The sequence below is a fragment of the Thunnus thynnus genome, chromosome 22, assembly GCF_963924715.1.
Source record: "Thunnus thynnus chromosome 22, fThuThy2.1, whole genome shotgun sequence".
Lineage (NCBI taxonomy): Eukaryota > Metazoa > Chordata > Actinopteri > Scombriformes > Scombridae > Thunnus > Thunnus thynnus.
In genome coordinates, this window is record NC_089538.1 from 22,850,117 (window position 1) to 22,875,436 (window position 25,320).

The 25,320-nt window shown below is 36.7% G+C and overlaps 1 protein-coding gene across 1 annotated transcript; it reads right to left on the reverse strand.

The window, feature by feature from the left end:
* Positions 1–3,616: 3,616 nt before the first annotated feature.
* Positions 3,617–21,960, reverse strand: LOC137175002 (arfaptin-1-like). The gene is made up of 8 exons (XM_067580614.1): positions 21,728–21,960; positions 18,748–18,849; positions 13,302–13,398; positions 11,758–11,876; positions 11,424–11,645; positions 10,614–10,771; positions 8,754–8,928; positions 3,617–7,736 (listed from the first exon to the last, which is right to left on the reverse strand). Exons 2-8 carry the CDS (start codon positions 18,799–18,801, stop codon positions 7,581–7,583), a joined length of 981 nt encoding a protein of 326 aa, XP_067436715.1. The 5' UTR covers positions 18,802–18,849; positions 21,728–21,960; the 3' UTR covers positions 3,617–7,580.
* Between the last annotated feature and the right edge of the window lie 3,360 nt (positions 21,961–25,320).

A 25,320-nucleotide genomic window follows, 5' to 3' on the forward strand; every position in this document is an offset into this window, starting at 1 on the left:
GATTAGGTCTAGATTGTACTCTTTAATTTACAGAGACCCAACATTCCTCCATGAGCAGCACTTGATGACAGGAAAAACTCTCCTTTAATGGGAAGAAACTTCAAACCTCAAGCAGAAGGGGCGGCCATTTGCTTTCAGGGTTACAATTTGTCAGCTTAGATGCTGTGAAGCCGTCAGTCACTCAGACTAACAGTGATTGATTTGTGTCAGATAATATGCCTGTGATTTGCATAAAAAGTGAATGTTTGATGTTTTTCCTGCTTAGGGGAGCAAGAGTGAGCCAGAGTCTAAGTGAAAGGCTCACAGCTAACAGCACAGATAACAGGTTTTGATTTTTGGTGATAGCCTGTTGACCGTAAATTGTCAGTGAAAGTAGGTGCAGTCTCTTTGTCTTCCTGCTGAGGCTACATAACTAAACACAAAGTACAGCTGTCGTTAGTTATCCTGAGGGGAACATGAATATGTGAATCAAATTTCACAGTTGTTGAGACATTAAGGGGATCACCAAAGTCATCAGGATTCATCCTCTGGGAACCATGGACGTTTGTACAAAATGTAATCGCAACCCATCCAATAGTTGTGTTATTTTAGTCCAGACCAAAGTGGACTGACCGACATCCCTGCGCTGCTAGCATGTATAAAAGCAAAGATTAAAAAAGCGTAACTGTGTGTAGCATAACATTTTTTGCTTTCCTCTTTTCATGGTAATCATCTGACAACCCTTAAATTTTATCTTTTGACTCCAGATTGAGAACCACAACTGTGAACTACTGTAGTCCTGTCAGCTTTTTCCATGACCTCTGACCTTCAATACAGTTCAATACTTCACTGAGTTTCGGTCCAACAATGAACCCTTTTTTTTTTAAAAAAGTTGAGAGGTTCGAAAGAGAGAGAGTCTTTGTTGAGTAACTTATTGCCAGCAGTGGGAGAAGTACTCAGATCCAGTAAAAGTATCAATATCACAATGTAAAAATACTTCATTACAAATAAAAATCCTGCATTTAAAATCCTACTTAAGTAAAGGTATAGAAGTATTACCAGTTAAGTACTAAAGTGAAAGTACTCAGTCTGTGACTGTTATATAAATAAATTTACCTAAGACAAACATTTCAATTCAACTAAGTACATACTGATAAGTCAGTGTGTAAGCAGCGTTTTATTGCTGTAGCTGCTCGAGGTGGAGCTAGTTTAAACTGCTTTGTAAGATAAATCTGAGGGGTTGTCAGATGATAGGTTGGGTAGGAAAGTTCTGCCACGTAAATTTGGGTTATTTTTTCAGAACCTATCTTTCATATTTGCATTTTTGTGAAATATTGGAGAGTTTTACCTCATTCTCTCTGTAGTGGAGCTGCAAACAACTCATAGATATCTGAAACATGAAAAGGAGACACAAATACACACTGATTTTTTGTAAGATGTCAAAAGTCAAAAAGTTTGGGAAGGTAAGGCATTCTAAAATATTTGGTCCCCATTCTTAGACTATATTGGTGCTAGACTGGAAAACATGGTGTTCAAGGGTATGGTGGACCATAGATAGGAAACCACACAATGTACTAATGCACAACTGATTTCCTATGGGATTGTACAGATTACAATATGCAATTAACAACGCTGTACTGTACAAGAATGCAAGACTTGGATGTTGTCTCTGATGGGGGTGACCCCCCCTTTACCTATCTATATTATTTTATTTTATGATTTATTGGTTGTTCTGGATGTGTGACATGGCCTCCCCCTTCCCCCTGTTTTTATTACTGTTTAATATGTTGGTTTATCTGTGAATTTGTTTACACTGGTCTGTGTATTTGTTTGTGTCAAAGTGTTTCTGATGCTGTACTTTATGTAGGGAAGTGCAAAACTAACCCTTTGTTTCTTTCAGGCTTCCCCCTTGATACTGTTTGGCTCGTTGGCCTGTTTTGTAGTTGTTTGTATATCAGAACGCTCAATAAAGACATTGACCAAAAAAAAAATTAAATAAAATAAAAGTAGTAAGGCTGTAAAATAATTGTAGTGGAGTATTGTATAGTATCAAGTAGCATAAAATGAAAATATTCAAGGGAAGTACAAGTACCTTAAAATTGTACTTAAGCACAGTACCTGAGTAAATGTACTTAGTTACAGTACTTAGAGCTTGTTGCTCTCTGTTCTGCTGTTGAAATGTTTGTGAAAATGAGCCTGGATGAAGGAAGAAACAGTCACACAGACAAACAGTGGACTCAGGTTTGTGTGTTGATGTTGCCTGGTGAATAATTGCCTCTATTTAAAGCAGTCAGAGCAACAGAACCACAAACAGACCAGAGATTCATTGTAAAATCACTTCACTAATCCCCCACACTTAGACAGAAACACACACATACTGCATACTAATCCTAACTGTGTTGTGAGTCTTTGGTTCACATTTCTTGATGTTTTATATTTTTTTACATCGTGGTTCAGCCAGTTTTTCATAAACATGACAGAGAGGAGAGTTTTACAGATGCAGGGATTTTTGTTGCAGTATCATGTTACTCTTAAAGGATGTTGTCATCTATTAGATGCCCTGTAATTGAGAAAAAGTATATCTTTCATCTCAAAACTTTCTGCTTTCTACTCAAAATCTATACTGGTATTAGACGATAAGACAAGATGATTAACCTCAAATGGTGAACTAAGAAAATTATGCACTTTTACTATTTTTAAAAAAATAATTTACAAACAAAAATGTATTTTTTAAAATTTGAGAATAAAGTGCTTGACCTGAACAACAAAGAAGAAAATTAAACACGTTTGAATAAACTCAAATGTTCCGGCACACATTTTTACAATGAACACAATCTTATTTTCAAAGAAAAATGTAAATATTTGCTATATTTTACCAGCAATAATTGCAGCATTTTTTATTGTTATAAAGATCCGGTTATGATTTATGTTATGGGTCTCTGCTTTCCTGGAAAGAACTATATAACGTGGTGGTAATAACAGATAAAGTTATTTGAATTTAGTTAGTTGTGTTGAATTTATAAGCACAACCAATCATTCCAAGTCCAATCAAAGACTCATTCATTATTGATTTATTATTGAAAACTTTGTTTCATACATTTATAATTGTATTCTTGTCTGTAAACAAAAATGACATTGTTGCATCTTCAGATGACTTGAAGACTATAGTTTACTCCAGCAACTTGTTTACATTTAATTAAATGCAAGTATAACAATATAACACTTTCTCAATCTCACCCACATTTAGCACTAAATTACACAGTTCTTTCCAGGAAACGTCCTTAGAAATGATCACAAAAATCACCTTAACAACCTCATTTCTTTTTCTTTTAAATGTTTCTTCTTAACATTAAAACATGGCTCAAATATTTTCAGATTACTGCCAATAAAACTCTTGTTGGAGTGAAAGAAAATAAAAACCACCATGGAGAGGAAGGTGAAATTCAAACTGTGGCAGTGGAAAGCACCTGAAAGATGCACCAAACTAGGGCTGGTGAAACCATTAATTAGTGCGGTAATCATCCAAGTCATTATTTATGATAATAATCTGATCCTGTGAGGACAGTTATAGTTATACCTTTTATTGGTTCACATTTACATAGGAACCATTTTTTTGAAGAAAAAAGTTCAGTCACTGTTTTGCTTTCAATAGCTTTATTTGGCAGTTTTCAAACAACAATAAAACAATTTGATATTTCTGCACATTTTGGCCTATTTTGTCATTTATAATGCAAACGAAGAAGAAAAATCCCACTTTACCTGTTAACCCGTGGTCTTACTAGTACAAATGGATTGCAGGCTGATTTGAGACTGATCCATTTTTCAAGATTTTCACAAACCTGTGTTGTGATTATGAGATCAGTCTGTTGGAAGAAAGCCAGGGGACAACCAGCACTATTACTGCTGCTGCTGGAAAAAAACCCAAAACATTCATTCCCCTGCTGCAGATCCAAAAGTTTTCCTCAATAGTTAATTGCACAGAATGCTTGATTTGTGAACAGAGGTTACAAATGATTTAAGTTACGTTTTGGTTTTCATAAAACCCTGAAAATAATTAAAGGGAGATTGGAGTAAATCTCATATCAGATTGGAGAATATGAATTACTCAGGAGGTGTGATGGCCAATAACCTCCCTATACATTTTGTCTTTCAAGAGTTGAAAAAACAAACATTTAAGAGAAACGGCACTCGATTTAAAAATTCATCATTATGTTTCCTGTAGTGTAGAATATATAATAACAGGTGGAAATTTCCAAGAGGCAAATGTAAAACCAAACTAAAAAGGTTTTTGCTTTCCAGTGATTATCAGGTAATTATTTATGATTATTGTGTCACGTTTCCAGTGATCAAAAAATAATAATTACAAGATCAAATGGGAATAATAATCTGTCATCACAAGGTAAAGAGTCTTGGTAGCATGTTTTGTCATGACCATGAAAAAATAATCTTGAAATAATCTTAACTCAAGGTCCTTTTACTAGCTTTTTTCCAGGGTTTTTATCTCATGGTCATCCTCAGTGAATGGAGTTTTGCTCAGTGTACTTAGTACTGGACCTTGAGTAAAAAAATAAAAAGTTTCCTTGCTGGCTTTTTCAGGAGCTTTACTAGGAAAAAAGTGCATCCACTGAGGAAGACCACGAGATGCTGGTGCAAGCTCTGGAAAATAAAGGCTTGTAGGTGGACCTTGAGGTAAGATTTTATCCCCCAAGATTATTATTATGATTTTTTTTTAAACAAACTACTGGTTTGACAAAATTAAATGACAAAATAATACGTTTTCACTCAAAATCACCATAATCGTTTAAAAAACAAACAAACAAACAAACAAACAACAATGGAAAAAAATAAAATTACTGTCTTATTATCACCTGGAAACAAAATCTTAAAAAACAAAATTTGCCTCCCAAAACATCCATATTGTTTGCAGTTTCTTTTTGTCAAACTTATTTGACAAAAACTAAGAATTCTGTGGTTTATGACTTTGGTTGGTGGCTGTTTTTGGCCTCTTATCACATGACAGGAACTACAGTTTTAAATTTTTTAATTGAGTGGGATTTCCCTTTAAGGTGATATTTTATCCAGGTGGGACAGTTCTGTTTTTCAAAACACACACTGACTAAGCCAAGACAATTCACTGGCGGTGTACAGTATATATAGTTTTTTAAAGTGAGAAGGACTTTGGGGGTTATTATTGCACAAAAACATCCACAGTCATTGCATAGTTATAACAAGGCTATGAGATACAGTGACAAACAAAAACACTTCCATACATGTTAACAAAACAGTCTGAAAGGAGTAAATTCACTGAACATTTCATCATACAGTATCATGGAAAAAACTGAAGGCAGGTAATGCTTTGGAAAGGCATTTTAAGTGCAAAGAGTGCAAGAACATACAGTAAGTGGACAAAAAAACAGGAACGTTTCACATTATGATGCAATCTAATTCAACACTGCCTAAAAATCTAAAATGAAGGGTGATCAACAAAAATAAACTGTATGAGCTTCACAATGTTCAGGATGTTGCATCGGACAACATCAAACTGTCTAGGTGTTTCTGTTATTTTGTCCACCAAATGGATCAGGATGATCAGGTGGATTTTTGATCTCGATCAGAAAAATACATATAAAATCAGCACAATTACTCAGCATTTTCAACTAAGCCGAACATCTTTACCAGACTTTACTCCCAAACTTTACCATTTTGGGGGTAAAAACAGAAAAACTGGTCTTTTCAGCACAATTGCAAAAAGTGTGCAAAAGGAATATTTTGGTTTTAAATTTTAATGAAGACTAAGAAGCTAATTATAATGTTGTCTTTTGATCAAACATGGATCATAAGTTGCCCAAAATGCTTGCGACTGCCAAACTTTCCTAACTGACAATAAAGACAATCATGCACAACAATAGGCAACATTTCTTAAATTGTAGAGATTGAACACACTAGACAGGCAACTCAACTGATTTCTTGATGTTTTATGTTGTGTAGCTGTCTGATAGAATAGTTAAATGAATATTAAGTCAGTGTACATGGAGCCATCTATCAACTGGAATGTAACTGGAGTGCAACACTGGAGTATACTGAGAAGTGACAACCACTGTAGGTTGTGGACGCAACTTAAGTTCCGATTAATCATATCTGTATAGGAAGTCAGCTGAGGTTTAAACACTTTTAATAAGCTTACAGACTGATGATGATATAGCATTTGATTAGACAGACAGTAAATAAACACCAACACTTTGGCTACTGATGAGATATTGCCTGAAAGATTGGTTATAACCAACCTTTCTTTACCAACAACCAAGACAACATCGTCGGCATACAGCAGCATTTTTTGGATTCGCGGAAATGTTTGGTCCCAACATGTTTCTGAACTTCTTAAATCTGTAAACCAGAGAAGGAAATGACCAGCAGACAACCAGACAAGAACAAGTGAAACTAAATCTGTGGCTGGAAAGTTAAGTAAACAAGTGATCATCCATCAGCTGTCCTGTCTTTCCTCAATGTGTAATCAGCTGGTGCGAGGGTTGAGTTTCGATAAAATTTTTTCAAATCCAAACCCAAATTGTCAAAGCTTTTCTGTGTCATACATGATAGTAAACTGAATATCTTTGGATTTTTGACTGTTGATGAGACAAAACAATACATTTCAAGAAGTCACCTTGGGCTCTAGGAAATTACAACGGGCATAATAGTTGCTGCCCTACATTATTTAGGTACAGCTGACGTAATCTGCTGCCGATGCAATGTTTGACATCAAAACCGGCGAAAGTGACGGTCAGAGCTAGCTTAAAAAGGCAAGCTGTTACCTGTATGTTTTCTATATTATTTAAAATATGAGACAAAAATTAAATAGATTTGATAGCTTTAGAGCTCAGTGAATCCAGATATTATCAAAATATAACTCACTATAAGAACCTAACCCTAGCTGGTGAAAATGTTTTCTGTGGTGTTGAGGCACTTTTAGTGGCTCTAAGTTTCTGACTGCAGTGGCTGAGGATTTTTAAAGTTCAAAGAAAGGCTTAGTGCCTCACAGAGGATTAGATGGATTTACTCCCAAACACAGTGAGACAGAGGAAAGAAAACCAGGAGGGGTACATATATATATGTGTGTGTGTGTGTCGCTGTTAAACAGGTCAGAAGTCACAAGTACTGTATGTCTGTGAGAGCATGTGAGGTACAAAAAGAGATTTCTTTTGTCCTAAATATAATCTCAACAGTTCAAAATGATGGACATCCATTTCAGAACTTTCTTGACTGACTTTTATGCTGTTCCACAACATTTTGAAACCTGGAAAGTCAACATTTTCTAGGCCTTTCCAGACCAGTATGAGAAACCCCAGGACCCAGAAACCCCATACAATGTCCAAAACAATTAATTTCCCTCTGGCATAATAATCTCAAATCCATCCCAATTCAATTCATCCCAAAATTCAAATTCACCATTATAAATAGGTATACATCAAATTCCTACCTATCTACGTGACTAACTATTGCTCTCAAACTTTTCTAACAGCAGCGTCCATGAACCCCAGAACGTCTTCCAAACCCACATCTGTCCACCTGCCATACGGTGAATTTTTGTTGTTGTTGTTGTTGTGTCAGCAGTCCTCAAGCCAGGAGGGGGCATCCATGCTGGGGTTGTTGAGGTGCTCGCCGGCCTGCTGTATGTTTTTCTCCAGGAAGCTGTGACACGATAAACTGTGAGCTGCTATAGCGTTATGGAGAAGCCATAACTGGTTATGAAGGACTTTGACCTGGAGGCAGAGAGAAAAAATGAAGGATATGTCAAGTCTGAACCCGCTAGAATGTGAAACTCTTTACTTTTTTTGTGTATTTGTTCATAAATAGTTATGAATCAATTTTGGCATTTTCATAATAACACTTATTTGTCAAACCAGGGTGGCGACTGCATTTAACTGCCCCAAAATCACACACTTACTAGTCATTATATTACTGTGGCTCTAACTGGAAGTCACTTTACATTAGAGCGTCTGCTGAATTGTAAATTAAGATATTTAGGGCTGCATATCAACCCCTTAATATAAGATACCCCTAAATAAAATATTTTTTTGGTATCAACAGAAATGTGTCCATAGTTCAGAGTATTGAAAAATATAAAGATTAGAGAAAGCTACCCTTTGCAGAGTTACAGAAAGCTAAATCTGTGCATGCTATCGAAAGTGTGCACAGATTTGTAACTTTATTTGTAACTATTTACTGTTTTTGATCAGAGAGTTCCTGATTTAATTAAAACTGCCAATTTTAGAAAAGTTTTGTAAAGTTGTTGTATGGCTGCTTGTATCTTGACAATATTTAACATTTTTTAACTTTGTTAAAAGGTTTATATTTCTCAAAGTAAGCTATCAAAAGTGTTGTTTGGCTATTAGTACTGATGTTCAGGTATTGTTTTGGCACTGAAACATTTAAAACGATACACAACTTAAGTAATATTATTCCTACTGTTTCTTACCTCTAAACAAAAAGTTATTTATCAGAGAATCTATTTCTTACTTAATGAGATTTATGCAAACTTTCAATTTGCCCACAAGTGTAAATGCCAGAAATCTGGAGAAAAAAAAAGCCAAAAAAAAGAAAAATTTATACTTGACTGATTTAGAAAAGTTGGTGTAATTCTTGACATCGTATTGTCATCTGCATCTATTTCTGGCAGTTCAGGAGCATCAGCAACGAATGGAAAGATAAATCACATCACAAAAGATGACCATTTCCTGGTCTTCCAAGACCCTGAGTGGTCTCTCATTCTGTATCACCTTATTCTCCTCTAGCAGCTTGAGTTTGACAGACAGGTCGTCTTTGACCTTCTGGTACTTCTCCCTCTGGCTCTGAAAGTCTTTCTGGGCTTGCTCCAGTTTCGGCAGGGTGATGGCGTCACGGGGCTTCAGGTTCAGCTCCTCGAGGTCGACTCGGTACGCATCGTACTCAATTCTGGAAGTCACAAAAATTTGCATGGTCATCTACAATGGCTGTCTCCAACATTTTTTCTCACAACAGACCATTTTTTAAAATAATTGTCCTGAGGTCCTGTGGGGGTGGGATATCACTGAATGGATGTTAGGCTCTAGGTAGGTAAAATATCAACTCTACTAATATAATATCTGAAAAAACATGTCCTGAGTTCATGCTATTGATAGTATACAACTAAAAATGTGCAGTTGTGACGTTGTCTACTGCACAAATTAGGGGTGTAACCGTTTGTGAATTCATCCCCAACTTTTCGGTATGCAACCTTCCTCAGTTTGGTATGCTCCCTGACCCAAACAATTACTGTCAAAATAGTTTAATAATCCACTTACTCTGACGTGTGGAACAATAATTCTAGGGCTTGAGTTGCACCCGGAATGTTTTGGCAATGCATCACCTACAGTAGCGGTAGCATACCAGTAGCATACTCATGGATGTAGGCTTAGACAAGTTACTCTGGTTACCTATGCTCATGTAGTGTCACTGCCATCATTATTATTGAAATACGCCCTGTAGTGAAACAATACCATGTCTCCTTGTACCCCTCGCCTCTCTGTGAGGGTTACCTTTGAGTGAAGGTATTCAGAACAACTGCAAACACATTTGAGTCGTAAGAACCAGTTTTGAGTGAATGTAAATCATCATAAAACAGCTGTCAGCAGGTGTCCTGACCCTGACTGTGTCACTAATAGTTCTGGTCAGTGAGCCATTGTTGGATGTTTACATTTTTCAAAATAAATATTATTTTCTTCCTTTATTCCTTTCAATTAGTCACTTAGTCAATGGAAAGAAACTATTTTGATTTGATTTATGTCATTTTTTTAAGCAAAAATACCAAATATTTGATGGTTTTAGGTTTTCAAATTTGCTGCTTTTTTCTTGTCTAACATTATAGTAGTAATTTGATATCTTTTGCGTCGTTCATTGGGCTCTAGATAATTGTGATGGGCACCTTTCCCAGTTTTATGATGTTTTAAGGACCAAACAATTAGTTGTTTGATTAATTAAAATTAGTTGTTTAAATGATTAGTCAACTGACAGAAAATTTATCCGCAACTACTTTGATAATTGATTGAATAATTGTCAGTCATTTTTTAAGCAAAGATACCTATATTTGCAGTTTCTCAAATGTGATTATTTAATGCTTTTCTGTTTTATACCATTGTAAACTGAATATCTTTGGATTTTTGACTGCTGCTCAGACAAAATGATGATTCATTGAGAAAATAACTGGCAGATTAATTAAGATTAATCAATAATGAAAATAATCATTAGCTGTAGCCCCAGTTTAATTTGTTTAGTCTGTGACATTAAACACATTGGACTTCAAGTGCTGTCATCATGTGATTTCTACTTCTATCATGTTTTCCTACATTTCCCAGAATGCCTTTCTTTATCATCCCTTACCAAAACCCCAACCGTCCTTGTGACTGCGTTGCATTCTGGTTTATTTTCATCTCCTGTGCGTGCAGAGACTAGTCTCTCTCTTTCTTTTTTGGTGGATTTCTCTGTTTGACTGTTGAATATCAAAACATTTTTTGCTATTAAACTCATAAATATCTGGATATGACAGCTGTGACATCATCTACATCCATACTGTTGTCGTGTCTGGATGCTAACAGGAAACAGGAAGTGTGTTTTCCACCTACCTGACAGTCTCGTACTGCTTGGCATTGATCATGGTGTCCTCGATGGTTTTGTTGACCAAAGTGTTCATGTCGGATGTGAAGGAGTTAATGGCCGCCGTCAGAGTCTCGCCGCTCTTAGACAGAAACTTCTGAGCTTCTGCATTCACACCAAACTCCACCTGATGTCCAGTATAGTATTACAATGATCAGAGCCTCGTTAAGGCCTCAGTGTCAGCCAATAATTTTTGTATTCTTCTCCTAAACTTCTTTCTCTGTTTGTTTGTACGAGTTCGGATTCAACAAACTCTCTGAACCATCTGAAATTAATCGTACGACAGATCTCGTAAATTTAATTTGTACCTCAGAGAAAATTCCACATACAAGAACACGGTAAATACCACAAATTGTCTTATATCACTTGTAGGTGCCACTTAATAATGAATCACTTTGTCTGAGTGTTTCTTGCTTGGGGCCCAATGTGTCAAATTCAGATATTGACAAGTTTTGCAACCACAAAAACAACAACAAGTCGTAAGTGGCAACATTTTTGTTGATTACTGACAGTGATGTTGTGTCCTGGTTTTAACGAATAGTGCGTTAGGTTCCAGCTCTTAAAATCTGAGGATTAGTTTTTTTTTTCTGTTGGTTAAACAAAACAAGCAATTTGAGGACGTCGCCTTGTGCTTTTAGAACTCATGATGGACATTTTATTTTTAAAGGGGGACATAAAATGTATTAACCATAAAAAACCTCATCAGAGCATCCTCGTTAGCAGCAGTAGTACATTAATAGTTTTAAGGGTAATAGCAATGACAATATTTTTAAACTCACATGCAGTGTTGGCGTTTTGAGGCTGAGCTCGTTGAAGGCGTCCCCCAGTGTCTTCTGGGTAACTGTGAACTGAGAGAGCTGATTGGCCAGCGTCTGAGCTAACTTGGTCATGTGATCGTAGCGTTGTCGGTCGTCTTTGAGCAACTCCAGGCGAGGCTCCAAGTCCAGATCCACCGTACGAGATCCACGACCGAGCTTCTCTGACAGAGCCTGCCGGGTGCACTTCAGACAGAGAGAGGGAGGGTACTATTGATCTGAAGATTGATTGATCATCTTCCACCAGATATCAGTTTCATTTTCTGCTTTGTAAACACAGATCTCTCTCTTCTCTCACCTTATAGGTGTTGATGCTCCACTTGCGGACTCTCTGCAGCTTCTCGCTGGCCGGGCTCTTGTTGTTGCCTGGGACAACCACAGGTCCACTCTCCTGTTTCTGGGGTGTCTCTGGGACCTCTGTAGGTTAGGTCAAAGGTCAGAGTCTATTTAATTGGCTGAATAGACAGATTGTCTGATATTGAAAATATATTTTTACAAATTATTTAGTTTATATAATCTTTTTTTAAAGTGACATTCATGCCAGTAAAGAAAGTAACTAAGTACTACTACTTTCTACTCTACTACATTTATTTAACAACTTTAGTTACTTTTCAGATGAAGATTTGAAACAATGGATAATATAACAAGCTTTTAAAATACAACACATTGTTAAAGATGAAACCAGTGGTTTCCAACCTTTTTGACTTTTGACGACTTACAAAAAGCAGTGTGTAGTCGGGGTCACATTTCACATGTCTATGAGTTGTTAACAGCTCCACCAAATAGTGATTTTTCCCTCTAAACTTCTCACATGCTTTCATTTCAATAAATGTTCAAATGATCCAATATTTCACCAAAAATCAAATATTAGAGAAAAAAGTCCATATTGTATATCAGAACTTTGTTTTTTCTTCTTTCCTCTCCCATTAATCATCTCACAACCCCTCAGATTTATCTGCTGACCCTTTGGAGGGGCCCGACCCCTAGGTTGGGAACCAGTGGACTAAACTAGCTAACTGTATATAAAGTAGTGTAAACTAGCTCCACCTCCAGCAGCTACAACAGTAACATGCTGCTCTAACACTGATGCTTCACTATTAATAATCTAATGATGTCATATATAATAATATATCAGTCAGAGGGACCAAACCACTACTTTTACTGCAATACTTTAACTACATCAAGCTCATAATACTTATATACTTTTACTGCAATACTTTAACTACATCAAGCTCATAATACAAACGTCCCCCTTGCTGCTTGTTCCTTCAGTTGGATGTTTGAGCTTCACTTTGCAGAATGATGTATGTGCAGAGTTCGCCAAGTCTCGCTGAGCTCACTGAAAATCCAATTTGGGGATTTACAAGCATGATTTGTGACATCACAAATAGCTTGGAGCCAATCCTGGTCCAATATTCCCCTTATTACACAAGTGTGATGTGGAAACTAGAAGCCTCCAGTGCACAAACACTGGGGACTGACTTAACAGTGAAGCAGGAGACATCTTCTGTGAAGTAGTTAAACTTTTGAAATGAAATGAAATATGTCTGCATATTCATAGACTCTGGAATTTTTAATGAGGAAGAGGGAGTAGATGCCATTTTAACATGGTGATACTTTCTTTGTGGAAAAAACAAATCAGACACACATTATGTTCCAAGCAGAGTATTCTTATATGTCTAAATATATGTCTGGAGGGGATCTTTAAGTAGGATTTTTCATGCATGCATGCACTTGTAATGGAGTATTTTTACATTGCTGTGTTGGTACTTTTACTTAAGTAAAGGATCTGAATACTTCTTCCAGCACAAGTCACATTTACTCTTCTTCTGCTCTACTTGCCTTTGCTCTGTTCCGTTTCCATGGTGATCTCTGGTGTGTCCTCAGCTTGACAGGAAGTAACATCGTTGTCAGTGTGGTTACTGTTACTGTTCACTTCCTATAAAAAACAACAACAACAACAAAACAAAACAAACCATAGTAAGTAAATGGTACACATAGTGCTGGGTATTTCATCAAAGTATGTCCACAAATAAACAGGGCGTCCAATCAGCTTCAAGCCTCCTCAAGTTGGTTTTCATAACTGACTGAAAAGAAGAAAAATCTACACTTCTGTTCAACATCAAGAAAATTCAGACTTGAAGGAGGACGGCACGTTTTAGGGTGCCACTTGGAGGGGAGAAATATGACTGAGAGGTTCTGGTTCAGACCTTCAAAGCAACTAGAACAGATCATCTAGGAGGGAGGAAATTAATGAAAAAACAAAACCTCACATTTTTACTGCTGTTGTATTTAATTACGACGTGTATGGACGAGCATCACGGAGAACCACAACAAGCATGGTTAATTGGTAAATTAAACATATTGAGAAAACACATACATTGCCATCCAGGTAGAAGAGGCATTTTTCATCTAGTTATGGCAATATCGGTTGGTCACCACTGGACAGAAATATTGAAACAACTATTCCCATTCATTTCACTCTGAAATGATGAAATCCCTTTGGTGACCCTCTAACTTTTAGCATTGAAAAACCTGTTTTATTTAGTTTTCCCACATGGGATTACAAAGACCACACAATAGTCCACACGTAGTATCTACTTTGCATACTTTTTGGACAGAAAGTTTTACTGTGGCTGACCTGTGACCAGAGGTCTTATAGTGTCCTCTTGCTTTCTAGTAACTGAGACCCAACCCTAACCCTAACCCAGACCCAGACCCAGACCACGTCCAACTTGGTCTGGGTTTGGTCCTGTTTTTTTGTCACATTGTAAATATGTCAAATACTCGAGTTGAACTGAGCAGACTCTCTGTCAGCTCTGATCAGATGATGCGGGAGAAAACTGTGAGGTTTTCTTTTTGGTTTGGATGATGGTGCAAAAAAAAAAAAAAAAAAAAGACAACTTCCTTCAACCCTGGCTGCTTGTTAATTGTCTGTTTTGAACCGGTTTTGAACGTCCTCGGGTCCCTTTTGGGATCAGAGTCAGAATCAGGTTATTTGCCGAATAGGTTCACACATACAATGAATTTGCCTCGGTGTTGTGGTGTAAACAATCAAAAACTACAAGATACAAGAGAAGATACAAGTAACAAGAGTTAAGTCATTTGAAATAATATAAAATAGAAATTTACAGTAAAACTATTTAGAATATATCGTAAACTGAAAAGAGCTGCAACAGATTTAAAATGAAGAGAATGAAATGTACAAAATATTGTTTACAATTTATGCAATGTGAAATCTCTATATGAAAATACATTTTTGCACGTCAAACTGCAGTTGGTTTTCTATTGGTCTGTTTTTTCATCTTGTACAAAATCTTGGACGACTGAAGACCAGTAGCAGGTGGAGTTAAAGGTTGCAGGTTCAAATCCCAATCTCCCTCTCTCATCAGCTGCTGCCTCTGAGCCCTTTATCAAGTAAACCAGCAGAGTTTCCCTGGACTTCCTACAGCCCTCGAACACAACACGAACATCAGAAGTAGTGAACAGTAAAAAAGAGGTCAAAGGTCAGATGTCAGTGCACTGTGACAATACGGTAAGGATCACCGTGGGAACTGGAGCTTACAGGGGCCAATCAGAATCCAGATCAAAAGGTTGTGAGGTTGCCACGGAGATGATGGCTCCCTGTTGTGATTGGCGGCAGGCAAACAGGTCAGAGGTTAGTGGAGCACTCAAGACAGGAAATAGTCACCTGACACAGATGAGAGGTAACGACACACACACGCGCACACACACACACACACACACACACACACGCTATACTGCTGTCCACTCAGATTAAAAGAGATGACACACAAGAAATGTCAACAACCTGTGTGTGTGTGTGTATTTCCAGTCTGGTCCCCGAACATCACTTCCTGGAAAACGGCGAAAACACGACAGAGGAGGGAGTTAATGTTGTTTCACACACACACACACACACACACACACACACACACACACCTGTGGAGGGCTCACCGGGCCGGAGGAATTTGGCTCAAAGTTGTTGTGTCGCATTGAAGAGACAGCGAGGCATGTAGTGACGCAAAACGAGCCACACACACACACACACACACACACACACACACACACACACACACACACACACACACACACACACACACACACACACACACACACACACACACACACACACACACACACACACACAATTTATCCACCTTTGCTTTTACCAAAGGTTAGAGAAGTTGTCGTGTGACCGGAAGGTTGCTGGTTTCTACATTAAGCTCTTAAAGGGAAAATCCACCCAAAACACTTCAAAGACACACATTTATTTTTGCACTTGTGACTCCATTTACATCCTCACTTTCAACATCACAGCATGTTTTAAAGCAACATTCACACAATCCCCCTCCAAAAGACTGTTTGGATCACTGGACTGGACCAGGAACGACTGACCAGTCCCTCCAGGAAACAGTAATTTTGTGATAGCAATAATTAACTCTAATTCAAGAAATGTCAGCAATATTTGTGAAAGCTTGCAATTTTGCTAAATTTACCGCAACTTTTCCGCATTCCCAAACGAACAGACCGCTTGCGTCATCGCAGTGCAATCAGCAAGGACTTAGGCGGACAAATCTCACCTGCCAACAAAAACGATTCCAGAGACTGAGCAAAACAATTCCCAAACGCTCCCAAACGAGGTTTGCATTCAGTTAGTCAGAAGAATACAAGTTGATGTTGTTCAGACAGCAAAGATAGACGTAATCTACCTCAAACATAGAAATGTGCACCTTCTAAATGAAACTATATTTTTATGTTAATGGATTGATTTTAATAGCATTATTGACTGATTGTATTTGGTGCTAATGTTGAGTAACTACAGTACAGTATTTTTCTTTTTTATATAACTTTGAGCTCATGGTTCTCATATTCAGAAAATAAATAAACAGAGCAAATAGTAGCACTGAAATATAGTTGTTTCTGTGTTTTTATGTTAGAAAATGAATTTTTGTGTTCGTTATCAAACGTTTCTTGGCCACATAAATCCAGCTTCTCATTCACTTCAACAATCTGAGTTCCTGAGAGCAACATCTAAAGCTACAACTGTAAAACAAAACACTTTTTTAAAGAGACATTTATTCAATCAGGCGCCGTTAAGTAGAAAAATATTTAATGGAAAGGATAAAGTAACACTTGACATCCATTTACCTTAAAAAAAACCCCCAACAAACTGCTTTTAAATAACGCAGCTACACTTATAAAACAATAAGACTCAAACTACTTTCCATCAGCTGTTATTTGTATTAACTGCTCTGCACACAGGTGAGTCACCCGCTGACATCACAGCAGCAGGACCACGCCCGTTACCTGCCGTCACACGATAACTGTTAACCACAACAACGGCCGTCTTATCAGACACAGAAACACTTTCCCATCCATTTCATCCACACTGTCACCATTTATCACTGCAGTTTGCTTTTGTTGTCGTGACAACAGGTGATAACATTGTAGAGGCTGTTCGCGAGTTGTTTTACTCTTTTATTTAACAGGTTACATAACACGTGTTTGGGAATATCTACAAAGAACAAATAAATCCATCACGTCTGTTTTACACGTGTATAATACAGTGTTAACACGCTCAGTCGCTCATGTAGCTGCAGCCTGCGATTATGTGAACATACAAGGACGTGAGGATATGTAAATATACACTTATAGCGTTAAAATGTAAATATTTAAGACAAATTGATTCATACGTATAACTTCAGACATGTAAATTCCTTTTTTTTCTCCAAGATTTTGAACAATTCTCTTTCAATTCAGATATGAAGGATCTCACAAACTTTTAATTTAAGGCTTAAAGCTCATTTGTTGAGACAAAATACTTGCATTTTGTATGTTGTGGCCTTCTTTCTTTGTCCTAATATCTTTTCTAGCAATTGTATAGCGTGCTATGCTCGTTATTAACAAAAATAAACAAAAACTGACACTTATAAAGGACTATTTCTTCAAAAGTTAACAACAGCAAAGTTTGTAGATTATCAGAGGATAATGTCACAGTTCTTGAGCAGCACAAACTAAATTCAATTCACCTCCACTGCACTAAAGTAGAAGCAGAAACCTCAGAGAGAGATATCTCCAAAACACATACTATCTGCACGGCTAGATACTAAGAGAAGTGAGAATTATTATCTTTTTTTGCAGTTAGAGTGAAACAATCCAATTCAAAAAGCCCCAGTTTTTATAGAGCAGAGAGCAAATGTAAATAATGCCAAACCACACACCTGTTAAATATCATCAAAATACTCATTAAAAACAAAGTTATCCAAAAGCATCCGACCATCAGGAGGCGTCTGAGGCATTTTGGTTTATTCACATCACATCATCTATCTCATATATATTTTAAACTTTCTGTTAAGTTTTGTGAAGATGAGTAGACAACTGAATAAATATTGCAGCTCCCCCTTAAGGCCAAAACAGAGTAAATGTTGAAAACAGAAAAACAGAACAATGAGAACCTTTAATCTTTGAACCTACAATAAGCAGCAGACACTCATTACCTTACTGTAAGTGCAATAAAACCTCCGCAAGTAAACACCCAATAAGAGTTAATTATTAATGTAAAACGCTGTCTGATTTCCATTTGGGCTGAATAATTTGGATTTTGCCTGCATGTCAAGGTCTTAGCAACTTCTTCTTCTGTTAATTTCTGGCAGACCAGACACAGGAAGTGTACCGCTGCCTCCCGCCAGTTAAAAACAACAACAACGCATTTGGTCTTTGCAAACAGAAATTATGTACATGTTTATTTGCATATAGAGCGGGGAAGTGGGATCTGATCACAAGAGGTCACTCAAAATGAATGCAGAGACGCATTTTAATGCCAGGTGTGAATTGACGTACTTTGAGCTGCCCACTTGTGGTCGGATCACCACAAGGAGTATTTTGTCATATCGTCAAGAATATAATTATCGAAGAAATACCCTGAAATATCGTGATGTTACTTTAGGGCCATATATCGCCCAACTGTACCAGACGACTAAACAGTGATCTGAAACTCGCTATAAAGCTCCGTGAAGCCGACGGGAGATGCAGAGTTGCTGATAATTCTCTGTAGATTCATCACTATGATTTCATACATTGTTGTTGTAAAATATATCAATTATAGCTGCTTCATGTTTGAGGAAAACACATCCAGCTGTGTTTGAGATCTGCTCCAATGTGAGAGTGAAAACTAAAAGTATGTTTTGACAGTAAGAATTATTTTAAAAATCAGTTTTCAACACTCTGATTGAGTCAAACAGAGCAGAAGAAATGTCAGTAACGAGCGGTTTTCATGCTGTCTCACCCTGGAAGGAGCTTCCTCCTCCTGGACGCCTCCTTTTTGCTCCGCCCCCTCCATCCTCTTCCTCCTCCTCCTCCTCCTCTTCTTCCTCTTCGACTCCCTCCTCTAGACAAAACAGAAAACATCAATCTACAATGTTTCTTGTGGTTGCTTTTATGTTATGTTATGCTTTTATGTTTAGTCAGTTTTATATTATTGTCCTGAAAATATATTTCATGCCAACTTTTGCCGACTGAAAATATGAACCTTAAAATCTACAAACAGACCTCACATGCAGCAGAAAACACCTCAGAGGCTTTTTTTTGTTACCCACTTACATCAAAACACAACACTCACACTCATATTACTGTCTGCTATCGCCATCTAGTGGTCATACACTGCTAGTGGATCAAAATTAAAGTCCACACATGCAGCGCTGTCTGATTTCATACAGCAGGAAACAAAAACGACTAAATAAGCTAAGATGGAGGTAAATATAAGATGGAGGTAAGACACACTGACAATCATAACCAACAGCAACATGATGAATCATTTACGAGTCAGGACATGTTTGCACTTTATGAAGCCAAAGCAACAAGTCCCAGCCTCGTTGTTATGTTGCATCAGAGGTTTCTTTCATCATCAGTTGCTTTCATTCAGCAGATTTATGCTTCACAATATGAAATAAATAAAAATACATCCAAAGGAAACATCACAGAGACACTATCAGTTATTATTAACATATGAATGTTGTAGAAATTTGTTTATAAATGGATTAATGTTGAGAACTCTGCAGCAGTGACACAGTGTTTACTGCAATTTCACCTCTTTCCTGTCATAAGTAATAAAGTAATTCCCCTAAAACTTTATTTTCAGTAAGTACAAAGTACAACCACCTCATCTTAAGTGTATGATTGGAAACACAAGATAAAAAGTGAACTTTGACTTCTTGTGTGTCATATCACGAGCCAGAAACCGCTAATATAATCATATACAAGAAACGCCCTGACAGATCCAATCTAAAAATCAATAAAATAAATGTCACCTTGTGTGAATTATAAGGCTGCAACTAACAATTATTTTCATTTTGATTCATCTGCCAGTTATTTTCTCAATTAATCAATTATTTGTTGATTATCAAAATGTCGGTAAATAGTAATAAAAGCCTGAGTCAAAGAGTCCAAAACCCAAAGATATTCAGCTTACTGTCATGTATGACAAAGAAAAACATGAAATCTCCACATTTGAGAATCTGAAACCTTAAAATTTTTGCTTAAAAACTTACGAAAATGATCATTGGATTACCAAAATGGGCTGCTGGTTAATTTTCTGTCGATCGACTATTCGGTTAATTGTTACAGCTCTAGTGAATTCCGTACACAAAATGGTTCAAATGACCCTTAAAAAGTGAGGACTCTCGATTTCTGAATATAAAAGTGTGGGCAATCATTAATATATAAAAGAAGAGCTGAAAAGATGAGTTGATGAATCGATTAGTCAACTGACGATCATCAATTCAGTCATTGTTAAAGCAAAAATAGTGTAAAAAATGCCAAATTTTCTCTGATTCCCTGAGGATTTTGCTGCTTTTCTTCATCATATATTATTGTGAACTGAATATATTTGGGTTTTGACTGCTGAAGATGTCAATCGTTGGCTTTGGGAAGTTGCAATTCGAAATTTTTCCCCACTTTTGGACACTGCAATTAATCGGTTAATTGAAAAAAAATAATAGTGAGATATGCCTAATTGTTTTAGTTGCAGCCCAACAGGGGTTGCAATGAGTAAGAATTCTTCCACTTATTATTAAAAAACTTCTACTTCTGCTTAATAAAAGGGAAGATTAACTTCACTTCTGCAACAGCAAACTCAGTAAACACTACAGTGTACTAAAGTAAAGCTCCATCCAAAAACTGAGCACTGAAGGCCGAATTACCAAAGAGGCAAAATGGACACAGAACCCTCAAAAGGCCTCAAGTTCAACTTCAGCTCAACTCAAGATTGTAGTCTTCAGATATTCTGCATGTGAGGCATTGAGGGAACAGTGGTAAATTGTAGTGTCTACCAATAGCCTGCAGCTCAGGCGTTCAGGGAGCAAATTGTAGCGTCTATCGATAGTCTACATGAGAGGCGTTTAGGGGTACAACCCTCTCTAGGTATTGAGAAAGGCACGTTTTGGACAGGCACTGCACTAGTTAGACTACAGAAACCAGAAAATAGTCACATTTGAGAAGCTAGAACCATTTTATTTTTCATTTTTAGCTTTAAAAATTGCTTATTTGATTATTTAGCGAGTATCGTTTTATTTTGATGAATTTACTGTCGGTGGCCTAATCAATTAAAGACTGCAGCTCTAAAATGAATAAAACATAAAAATAATTTAAAATATTATGCAGAAATAAAAATAATAGTAAATGCTATAAAATGTACTATTATTGGCGTTCATATTAATAATAATATTAATAAGAATAAAATTTAATTAAAAACCAACAAATACTCTGTAAATAACACAAATATATCAGATGTATACGATATTACAAAAGAAATAAGTACTCTACAGGCTAACTGAGGAGAAAAGCGATGTTTAGAAGCTAATTCTGCTTTATTAAAGACACGTTTCGGCCACTATGAATTTTCCAGCACACGTTACGAAAATACACTCAGTTGCACTAAAACTAGAGTTACAACCTTCATGCAAGAAACGTAGGTTTTATTGCAGGGCTGTTGTGTTATTTTTATTAAACTATCTGAGTTTAAACATGTTTTAGGATTTTTTTGGTCTGTACTGAAGACATTTTGTTCCCTTACGAACCAGGTGATGTCTGTATACAAACATTTCGAGTTAGAAACATTACGAAGCGAGTAAACGCTGTTTCTGCATCAATTTTGGCAGTTTCTGTCCGTTAAAGGCAGAATAAATGTGACATTAATGAGGTTAAACCGGATAACAACAAACATAAAGAGAAAACAGCGCCCAAAGGTGACAGTTCAAACACGTTTTTACCTTCACAGCTTTCAAAACAAACCCCTCTTTTGTCCTCTTCTTCTTCTAACCGTCAGCGTTTCTTCCTTCTGTCGGTTCTTCCGTTAACTCCGCGCATTTAAACGCTCCAAACTGAAAAACTTAACTCTGATTCAAAAGTTAAGAAGCTAAAGCGAGTAAAAGTCAAAGACACCCGGAACTGTTTTCTAACAGCTTTTTCTTCTGTAGTGGATGCTTGGTTTAAGTTAGAGTGTTTACCGGAGGGGCGGTGATAGCCAAAGTGACCCCGAACAAACGGGCTGTGTCGGAGTTTAAAACAAACTTAATTTTAGTGTCAAGGTTACAGGTCAAAAAGTACAGTAAAAATATATATATATATTTTTAAAAAAAACAGCATTTAGGATCACAAAATACAATTCAAAACACACAAAAAAGTAAAATGTCAACTGAATTTTTGAAAAGCTCGCTCACTCACACAGAAACAGAAAAAAATTCTAATAAAAATAAAAGATTAGCAAAGTCATATGTTTGCAGCAGGGTCAGAATTTCCGAAAACATTAAAAACATTTTATGATTCATGAAAAAATAGAAATACTGAGGTCATGAGTGCCACCACCTCTGTCTAGAATAACTAAAAGAAACACAGAATGTTTCACTATTTTTTTTCTTGGCCTAAAAATAGTTGAATTTATAATGTATTACTTGTTTCATTTACTTCTTATTTATATTCATATGTCTATAAGTTGTATAAAGATACGTTTGTGCCAAGTATTTGAGTAGTGTGAAAAGTTGCTTGCGAAAAAAAAAGCAAAGACCTTTGAGGAGCTTTGAAATACGGTGGCAACTAATGATTATTTTCATTATCAATTAATCTGTCAATTATTTTCCTGATTAATCATAAATTCTGGTCCACAAAATGTCAGAAAATAGTGAAAAATGTCAATCACTGTTTCCCAAAGCTCAAGCTAACGTCTTCAAATGTCTTGTTTTGTCCCAACTAACAGTCCTTGACCCAAAAATATGCAGTTTACTGTCACAGAAGACTAAAGAAACCAATCAGTTATCAAATAATTTAATAGGCAACCAATCAATTAATTGAATTGAATTGTTGCAACTCTGCTTTAAAAACTCAATGTGTAACTGTTGATTATTGAATGTAAACTGCACATCAGTGGATTCATTGAACTCATGAAACATTTTGACCAGAAATAACGAGGACAAGATCTTGGTTCATATTAAAAACTCAACCCATGGACTTTATTTGTGTTACTTAAAACTACATTGTTTGACTTTTTTGGCCACAAGGGGGCAGCAGAACCAGCTGCAGCCACTACATTAAGTAAGGAAACAGTTGCCTTTTTACACATCCAGCAGACACGGAGCAACATTATCATCCCATTAGAGTTGTATTTGTGCCCACATGGTGAATGTAATATTCACTGTCTTTTAGCTTTGTTTTTGGTCTCCACCGATTCCAGCTTCTAGATGTGTCACTTTCTTCACTACCTTGTTGCTAATTTGGTCTGCTGTTTGGTGCTGAGCAGGTAGTGTGCAGTCTGTTAAGAGTAGTTAGTTAATAGTAGTGAAAGTAGTTTCAGGCTGGAAAACCAAAACAATGATCTGAAAGATGCTAAAATGCTCTTTGGACCTGACAGGAACTGCAGAGTTGGGAGATAATTCTCTATGGGTTCATTATTTAATTTATATAATTTGATCCATTGTTCATATAAATATATTGATTAGTGCAGCTTTAAGGCAAATTTCCTTGTCAGTGTAATATATTGTAATTGTGTTTCTCACCTTCAGACCATACTCCAGTCTTTATTTGTTACATGTTTTGTCAGCTGTGACCTCTGACCTTTGACCTCTCCACTGTTGGTTACTTAAGATTCTGCTGATCATAAAGATATAAGGTGACTTTATAGCAGATTGACTTAAAGGACTGAAGAGCTAAAACGTAAAATAAAATCTCACCCCTTAAAACTTCAGTGGATGAAGTCTGTAAAGATATTTTAGTTACTTTTAACTTTAATAGTAATACATTTGAATAGTACACTCAGAGACACACAGGAAACATACAGAGACAGAGAAGAGGATGTGGTACGCCTTTTAGACCACAAGAACATCAGGACACCCTGCACAGTGCTCTCCATTTTGCTGCGTTGGAGTTTTTTGTTTTTTCTAATCACTAAAAAAAGTGTGAAAAGCAGAGGATCGAGAGTTATGGACAGAGTGAGGGAAAGAAGAGCAGCAGGTTTTCTTCTAAACACGATGCAGTTGCTGTCAAACCGGAAGGTGCCTGACAGCAGTGAAACTGGCTAACTAAGGGGAAACAAACAATGGTTGTGCTTACTTTCTGCTGCCTGCTGCTCACCGCTGCACTGCTCTTATACTATAACATTCATAGATTTTACAGATTTGTTGATCCAGATCTCTTCATAATACTATATATCTTAAGCGAGAACTGCTTTTAGTTGCTGGTGGGAAAATCAGAAAGTTTTGGACTTGTTCACACTGAAAAAGTGACAAAAATAAGTATCTCAGTGAACCTACAGATAATTATCAGTGACTCTGAAGCTCTCCGCGGCTTTACAGAACTTTATATTGAATTTCAGCTCATTGTTTATCTGTCTGGCTGCACCTTTACTGTTTTGGTTCACTGTCAGCACTCTCATAGCTTTGTTTTTGACCGCAGCAGGCAGCTGTTTTCAGAGAAAAAGCTCTAAAAAAGCCCCCACTGTACACTACCTGCTCAGCACCAAATAGAAAATAGACACAGTTAGCTGTAGACTAGCTGGTGAACATAGTGGAGCATTTAGCAGCTAAAGAGCCAGATATTTCCCTCAGGAGTTGGTAGAAAGTAAAAACAGAGCTAAAAGAGAGTGAATATTGGATTTACATTCACCAGGTGGACAGAAACACGACTCCAAATGAACGATAATGTTGCTCCGTAACTGTGGAAATAAGAAACTGTTTGCTAACAAGTTCAACATATCTTGTCTGTGTACTCAAGTTTCTGGATTTCTGAGTGTGCTGTGGATAGATATATTTTTTAAAAAATATCAGAATTCAATGCAAATAGAAAACGGAGGAGGTGGCCACAGACAGAAAAAATAGAAGAAATTGTGATGAAATTTTGCTCACATAGCTCCAGGAACAACATTAAACTCTCTATTTGTTAACTTTCAAAACAGCACATCAGCAGCTATTTATACTATGAACATTTGCACATTCCTTGTTTTTTTTATTTTAAACTCTGTTACAGCTCTTTTCACTTTATTAAATTGTAAATTTCTATTTTATATTATTTATAATCTTTATTTTTGTACTTACCATGTATATTTTGATTGTTGTGCACCACAACACCTCTGCAAATGTATTGTATGTACAGTATTTATAAACTTACTTGGCCATAAACCTGCTTCTGATTCTAGACTTTCAAAACTCACAGTTTGACTTACATCCGTCAGCACATTTTGTACCATTTCATGTTAATACAACAAGATAAGTACATTCATTTCTTGCACACTACCTGCCACAAAAGTATAGTATGGTGATCAGACCACTGTGTATATTTTGAAGTAATAGTATTTAGTAAAACACTGGAGTCCTCT

What these genes read in the sequence shown, in the direction of transcription:
- LOC137175002 (XM_067580614.1), bottom strand. Translation starts at nt 18,801, where the DNA reads ATGGAGGGGGCGGAGCAAAAAGGAGGCGTCCAGGAGGAGGAAGCTCCT. An exon ending in AGGAGGAAGCTCCTTCCAGG is followed by an intron (nt 13,399 to 18,747) that starts GTGAGACAGCAT and finishes TGTTTTTTATAG; the next exon opens with GAAGTGAACAGTAACAGTAA. An exon ending in GGAGCATCAACACCTATAAG is followed by an intron (nt 11,646 to 11,757) that starts GTGAGAGAAGAG and finishes CTCTGTCTGAAG; the next exon opens with TGCACCCGGCAGGCTCTGTC.